At 42.0% G+C, this 7,551-nt stretch overlaps 1 protein-coding gene across 3 annotated transcripts in view; it reads right to left on the reverse strand.

Annotated features, from left to right (window-relative positions):
• The window catches only part of TBC1D31 (TBC1 domain family member 31), a 64,419-nt gene extending 58,445 nt beyond the window's left edge, over positions 1-5,974 (reverse strand). For 2 of the 3 annotated variants that reach the window (XM_059901931.1, XM_059901930.1), the window contains exons 1-2: positions 5,776-5,974; positions 1,918-2,064 (exon numbers count right to left, since the gene is read on the reverse strand). In XM_059901931.1, the coding sequence (XP_059757914.1) occupies positions 1,918-2,064; positions 5,776-5,852 (224 nt within the window). In that variant the 5' untranslated portion in view covers positions 5,853-5,974. The remainder of the gene's footprint in view (positions 1-1,917; positions 2,065-5,775) is intronic. The other variant, XM_059901932.1, reaches the window with a different exon arrangement.
• Between the last annotated feature and the right edge of the window lie 1,577 nt (positions 5,975-7,551).

Genomic DNA, 7,551 nt, shown 5'->3' on the forward strand with positions numbered 1-7,551 from the left:
CGGGAGCAAAGAAGAGACAGGTGTATTGATTTAAGATTGGGAACTGGCTGGGTAGGTTAGCGAGAATAAAGGGTGGGAAAACCGTGACCATTATTTTTTTGGTAAGGAGTAGAAACAATGATTAACAGATTTCTACCTAGAAAATCACAGATAGATAAATCATATATGACCTCTTCTTTCCCTGAACTATTTGAGAATAAGTTACTGAGATCACGTTTCCTACAGACAAGGAAATTCTCCTATATTATCATGATATAACCATCAAAATTAGAAAATTACATTTATATATTACTACCATCTAATCCCCAGACCCCAGTTTTGCCCATTGTCCTAATAATGTCCTTTACAGCAAAGGGACCAGTCCAGGTCCAAGCCTTGACTTGCCACATGTCTAGGCTCCCTCCGTCTGGAATAGTCTTCAGTCTTTCCACAACTTTCATGACCTTGACCCTTACGAAGATCACAGGCCAGTCTTGTTCTACAATGCCCTTAATTCAGCTTTGCCTGCTGATTCTACTGATTAGACTCAGGTTGCCTGTCTTTGGTAGGCAGGACTATCAGAGAAGCAACACTGTGTTCTTATCACTGCACCCTATAAGGTGGCACACAAACTTTGATTTGTCCCACTACTGGTTAATTTAATTTTAATCATTTGATAAGGTGGTGTTTGCCAGGTTTCTTCACTGTAAAATTACTCTTTTTTTCCTCTTTAATTAATAAATATTTTGTGGGGAGGTACTTTGCGACTATGCAAATATTCATTCTTATTAAACTAATTGTTTGTTGATTACAGCATGAATTCACGAATTTCTATTTTATTCAGTGGGTTATGACCCATCACTATCATTTATTCTGAAACGCAAATTGTCTCCAACCTGCCCAGAGAGAGCTCCTTCAAGCTGACATTTATGTCTTTTTGACACATCCCCATCATTCTCAGAACAAGTCCTTCTTTCTGGCTACAAAGTGTTCCAGGCTCATCTTGTACTCTCCCTGCCTCCATCCTGAAACTGGCTATTTCTGCAAGGATCCCTGATTTCTTGTAACAGAGAGTGATACTTAGAAAAGAACTGGGCACTAGGTATACTCATTACTACTGCGGTGTTATTGCTCCCAGGTCCTATGAGAGGACAAAGCTAGGAAATATATGTACATATAATTCATTCACTTTCTCATACACACACCTCTGTTCATTTCTATGTCTGTCTATATATGCTCAAAACCAGGAGTTCACACAGATATACCCAATTACAATCCAGTTCCACAGGGTTCAGTCGAGTTTCCTCCCTTTCCATGTTTGTAACTCCCCTTTCCAATAGTGAGGAATCTGGCCCCCATCATCCTCAGTCTATTTACTCATCTGACCAAACCTCCCCTCTTTCCCATGATTGCCCTGCCCCCAGGCAGACAGGTTCTGACTCTGGCTGGGCTATCACAGTTTTCCCTCCCACCCACTCACTCTCATTGCACAGATGCCTGCCTTAATCAATCCCACCTAATTGCTTTTTCACTAATTGTTCGGCAAAGGAAGAGAAGACGAGGAAGAGTGAAGATCAATTCTTTAAAACTCCTAGATCTAGTATACTGACAATAATGTACAAAGGAAACTGTGTTCTTTCTAAACAACTGACAGACATTAACTGATAAATTAGCAATAATAAAATTTTAAATTTAAGGGAAAAAAAGCTACTAGAGACGCTGTTAAAACCAGAACTTTAATTCTCTGAAAAAAAAAATCTAACCATTTTATATTTCTATTCTTTCTCACGTTACTCTACCAACACTTAGGACAGAGTTTTACAAAGTGCCTGAAATACAGTAAGAACTTAATAAATCTTTCTGAATGAATAATTAATAGCAGGTACTAAAATAGTCAAGGAATTAATTACTTGGTAAATATCCAAAGTATCTGCTCACCTGTTTCCATACAAGTCAAAAACATAGATATTTCCTTGATGGTCCCCAGCAATTAAAGAATCACCTGAGCTATCAAAAGCCACATTCAAAAACCGTAAAACTTTGGGCAGGTAGTCAGAAGTGTTGTGAATGATGTTCACTATAATTCTGTCAAAAAAACAAAAACAAAACCCATTAAATTCTATGTCAAGCATTACTTGTTGTCATGAAAACTATGGATTTTGTAGTAGGCCGCACTAATGTTGAAGTTTTCTGCCTACTCCATCTTCCCTCTCCTCCTGCTGCTGTTCCTCTGCCTCTCCTAGAAGCAACCTTACAAGGATTTCTGAAAACTGTCCAGGAAGCTATTGTCAAAGTAGCTACCATTCATTTATTTATCAGATACCTGAAAACCCAGGGTGTCAGACACTGAACAAGCCAGGAGCTAAGAGTAGTTGATAGACAGGGGCCCTGCCCTCAGGAAGCTTTCAGTTTAGTAGTAAAGACAGACACTAAAAAATATAAACGCACACATGAAGAGATTTATAAACTGTGATTAAGTCATAGACAACAGGATATGATAAGAAAATGTATTTTTGATTGAGTAGTTGAATTGTTACATCAAGCAACAGACCCATGATAAAAACAATGAAGTAATTAGTGAAAAGTAGTGAGTTTTATATAAATCACAAGCTACCATATGTAAGAAAAATTTCAATTCAATATCCTAATTTTAAGATATCCTAATGAGATTTTTTTTGTGTGATTACAGAATGTTCCTAGTGTACATGAGTTTTATTTTCAGGTATATTTGTCTAAAGCGATTATTTTTTGAGAGGAAGATCATGTACCATGTATTTGCTGAAAAGAAAACTGTTATAAAACTTGTAGCACAAATTAACTAACTCTTTAAAATAATATATGTGTTTATATTTGGGTCATGAAGACCAGAAAAATCCCATTCTCTCCTGCAACAAGTTTTCAAATCATGAAATTTTTTATCTTAATTGACTTTCTACGAATTTGAATTTTAACATTAGAAACATCTGCCTCATTATCACTTCATTTAAAAAACACTACATTGAATTAAGTATATCAAACATTTTCTATAGTTTATCTAAAAATAAGGCTTTCAGACTCATTGGGTGAAACAGTAATTATTTTTATCTAGTCCCTGACAAAGATTCTTGGCTTGACCAAACTTTAGTCAGGCCACCAAACCTTCTCCTAGGCCCTTCTGTGCACTCCCTTGTAAAATCTAATTTTAGCAAGAATGCTGCTTAGTCAGTTTAATCAGAACCCCCTACCCTCAATACTACTGTCCTTGACATCTGATGGGTTCCTCATCCTCCCCCATCTCCCAAGTGATGTCTGATCACCTGGGCCTGTCTTCAGCAGGAATCCTGTGAGGTAGATTTAGCCAGAACTCCCTTATATCCAGATGTTTTCTCTTAGTAATTTTCCATCCACCGACCCCCACCCTTCTCCTTGGCTATAGCTTCCCACTTGCCCAGGCTGTATTCAGAACTGAGCCCAGTTCTACCCTGAGGTCCTCTATTGCAACAGTCCTGAATACAGTCTGTGTTTACTTTAACTACTGTCCAGCTCTGGTTTTTGTTTGACATTCCCAAAGGGAAATGGGGGGAATAAATGTATTGAAATACTAAGTAACAACATCAAAATGTTCCCTGGCAATTAAACTCAGACCAAGCAAATGACTCTTCCCTCCAGTCTTTTTTCTGTAACATTTATTATGTATCTGGATTGCAAAATTACATGATCACTGTTCAAAATACGGAAAATACAGAAAAACACTAATAATTTGATTATAACCCTATCATCATGATATAATCAGTTAATTGCAAAATTCTGTCCTTCTGATTTTTCATATAAATCACACATGCAAATATTTATTTTAGAACGGCTTTTCAATTGCTCACAATTTGCCTGACAGGGTTCCTCAGTCCCTAAACATAGTAAAAACATCAAATATTTACTGAACACCAAGATGCATGAGACACTAATTCCCTAAGACAATCTTGCTGTTAAGTATGATTATCTTCACTTACAGCCTAAGAGATTAACTTGCCCAAGGTCACAGAGCTAGTGAGTGGACATTTACTTCAACTAAAGTCCATCTGACTCCACAGTCAGTGCTCCTTGCTTCTCTCAACACCACAACTACGGGTTTTATTGAACAGAAAGAAAGCTATGTTTTAGTGGAAGAAACAAATGAGGATATTTGCACACAAACTCATTTCTTTCATTTTTTGAATCTTGCATGTATATCTAGATATTTTATAACAGCAAGAAAGAGAATTATTGTGGGTTGGCTTAACTTTTACAACATTTAGAGAACATGAGAAGTAGGGGTGCTATTTACATAAACTCCAAATTTGGAAATGAAAATCTCTACTGAAGTACCCCTATTCTATATAAAATGTTTATTCAATGGAGTTGATGGGACGGCAGTATTGTTAGGGGACTGATAGCAACCAGAAACCAAAGAAACTAACGGTACAATGTGTAGCAGTGTGCTTTGGGCATGTGTAGTTGGCACTCAAAGTCTACTGATTGTTGAGGAGCAAGCAAAGGATCAACAGAAAAATTACGAGAACAAGAAACACACTGAAATATGAGTGCAAGTGAGGCAGCAAAGTCCATGGAATCCTAAGGAATTAGAAGCAATAAGATTAATCTGTGTGCAGCAACTGGAACCAAGATGGCACCACTTTGCGACAAAGGTTTCCATTAAAGTCACACAGGAGCCTCACACAGGACAGATACCTGGGAACTGAATGAAAAGAAGAGTTGGGGAGGGAGGGATGAATGGGCAGGGCAACAGCAATTTTTAGGCCAGTGAAAATACTTTGTACGAGACTGTAATGGTGGATGAGTCATTATACATTTGTCCAAACCTACAGAATGTAGAACACCAAGACTGAATCTTAATGTTAACTGTGGAATTTGGGTAATAATGATGTCTTCATGCAGGTTCATCAACTGCAACAAATATCTGGTGAGGAATATTAATAAAGGGGAGGCTAGGCATGTGTGGGGACAGGGGGTATATGGGAAATCTCTGTACCCTCCTCTCAATTTTGCTGTGAACCTAAAACTGTCCTAAAGAAATAAAGTTTATGAAAAAAAAAAAAAAAAAGCAGCAGCAACGCTAGCCTTACTAGAAAGAGTGCCCTACCTTGTAAACCGTAACCCCTTCCTCCACCACTATCACCACCATACACGTTAATACGTAAACTCCAAGAGAACCATAAGTTTGTTTTGGTCCACAGCTGTCCCTCAGCGCTTACAAGCTTGGCACATAGTAAATGCTCATCAAATAGTCGATGAGCGAATGCTTGCCTGAATACAAACAATGATTCAAGGATGGATAAACTGCGGCATTTGGAAGGGGGAGAAGTGCATTGCTCTCCTCCTCCCGCATCAGTTCCTCCTCCTGAGTTCTTTCCCAGCTGGAATAACTAACGAATATTTACTGAGCATCTACTGCGTGCCAGGAATACTACAGGGATCCTGTGTTAATTAAGGCAGGCAGTCCTGGTACTCATCAGAAACTCAAATTCCCTGGCATAAATCAGGACCTCCCGCTCCACGTTGATCCTAATGAGACCCCGTCCCCAGTACAGGGAGGGGGGTCTCTAAGGATCATGAAACTCAGGGCACCTGGGTTTCTGGAGGTCACCCAACCCAGGTATCCGAGGCAGGATCAGAGCCAGGACCCGAACCTCCATCCGACCCCCGCACCCCTTCCCGAGATCCTTCCCAACAGCCCCTCAAACGCCTCGCCAAAGCCGCGGACCCGCCCCTCGCCGGCGGCCATCCGCCTCCACAGCGCGCGCCTCCCGCCGCAGCCTTTACCCGTCCCGAGTGGCCGGGGATGGTTTGCGGTGCCATATCTTGCCGCTCTCCTTGTTGCCCAGGTTTATGCTCTGCATGTCGCAGTCCACGCGAGACCGCCGCCGGTCCAGCGGACAACGGTACCAGCGCCTTTCCGGCAGGCCCCGCGCTTCCTGCCCGGGAAACTTGAGCGCCGGCCGCGGCCGCCCGGATCCCCGCCGACCGTACCAAGCGCGCGCAGGCCGCCGATCGGACGGCGCTAAACCCCGCCCAGGCGACCCCTCCCGCTCTGGACAATGGAATCGGCCTACGACCGCCTCCCTTAGACTCCGCCCCCTTTCGCGGTGCGTTCTCCCCACCCAACCCCCCAAAACCTTCTGGGAATCGTAGTTTTCTACAGGTGTAACCTGGCGCGCGGAATCGGCTTGGGAATTCTGCTTTCTGGGGGCCTCGCTGGGTTTTAGGCTTTCAACGGAAGCAATAAAAGTGACTTTTCCCCAGGGCCCCCAGATCCCGTTTCACGTTGCGTTTAGGGATTGAGGAGTTGTAAAACAACTAATAGAGAAGCAAGGACCCAAATGCATTGAGAATTGAAGGGTTCCTTTTATAGAACATTCGGGTTCAAAAAGAACCTTGATGGAGTCCACTCTTCTTGACCTTTTCATCATCGTCATGAATGTTGTTTTAACTCCGTAGTCTAACAAGAAGCTCCAGTATTATGGCGTCGGATCCACCAGTCCTGCACCAGTAAAGCAATGTCATCAACAACCAGTTGCGTTGACGCCAGAGAAATTCTTTTTGGTAAATATTTACTTAGAACTTGTATAGTGCTTACTAAGTATCAAACACTCTTCTAAGTGCTTTGGGACTATTAACTCATTTAAATTGTTTAATCCTCATAGCAAACCTACAACATTGCTAATACTGTCACCTTCATCTTTAGTGCTTTATGAGGTAGTGTATTGGTTTGCTGAGGCTTTGTGCCACAAACTTGGTGGCTAAAACACCAGAAATTTATTCTCTCACAGTTCTGGAGGCCAGAGTCTGAATCAAAGTGTTGGCAGGTCACTCCCTCCAGAGGCCCTAGGGAAGATTACTTTGCCTCTTCCAGCTTCTGGTGGTTGCTGGCTTCCTTGGCATGGGACCACATCACTCCATTCTCTGCCTGCATCTTCACCAAGCCTTGTCTTTTCCGCTAATCTCTGTCTCAAATCTCCCTTTGCTTCTCTCTTATAAGAACACCTGTCCTTGGATTTAGGGCCCACCTGGATAATCTAGGATAATCTCCTCATTTCAAGATCCTTAACTTACTTACACCTGCAAAGACCCATTTTCCAAGTAAGGTAACATTCACACGTTCTGGGCATTACGCCCTGGGTATATATTTCCGGGGTCCACCGTTCAACCCACTACAGGTAGAAAAATGACTTTTTACAAAATTATATGACCATGATATTTAAAAAGCGCAAACTCTAGCAGAAATACAAAACGCTCACAAAAATTTAGCAGTGTGGATTTCTTTTTTTTCTAATATTTATTTATTTATTTATGGCTGTGTTGGGTCTTCGTTTCTGTGCGAGGGCTTTCTCCAGTTGCGGCAAGCGGAGGCCACTCTTCATCGCGGTGCGTGGGCCTCTCACTATCGCGGCCTCTCTTGTTGCGGAGCACAGGCTCCAGACGCGCAGGCTCAGTAGTTGTGGCTCATGGGCCCAGTTGCTGCGCGGCACGTGGGATCTTCCCAGACCAGGGCTCGAACCCGTGTGCCCTGCATTGGCAGGCAGATCCTCAACCACTGCG

The sequence above is a fragment of the Balaenoptera ricei genome, chromosome 17, assembly GCF_028023285.1.
Source record: "Balaenoptera ricei isolate mBalRic1 chromosome 17, mBalRic1.hap2, whole genome shotgun sequence".
NCBI classification, from domain to species: Eukaryota; Metazoa; Chordata; class Mammalia; order Artiodactyla; family Balaenopteridae; genus Balaenoptera; species Balaenoptera ricei.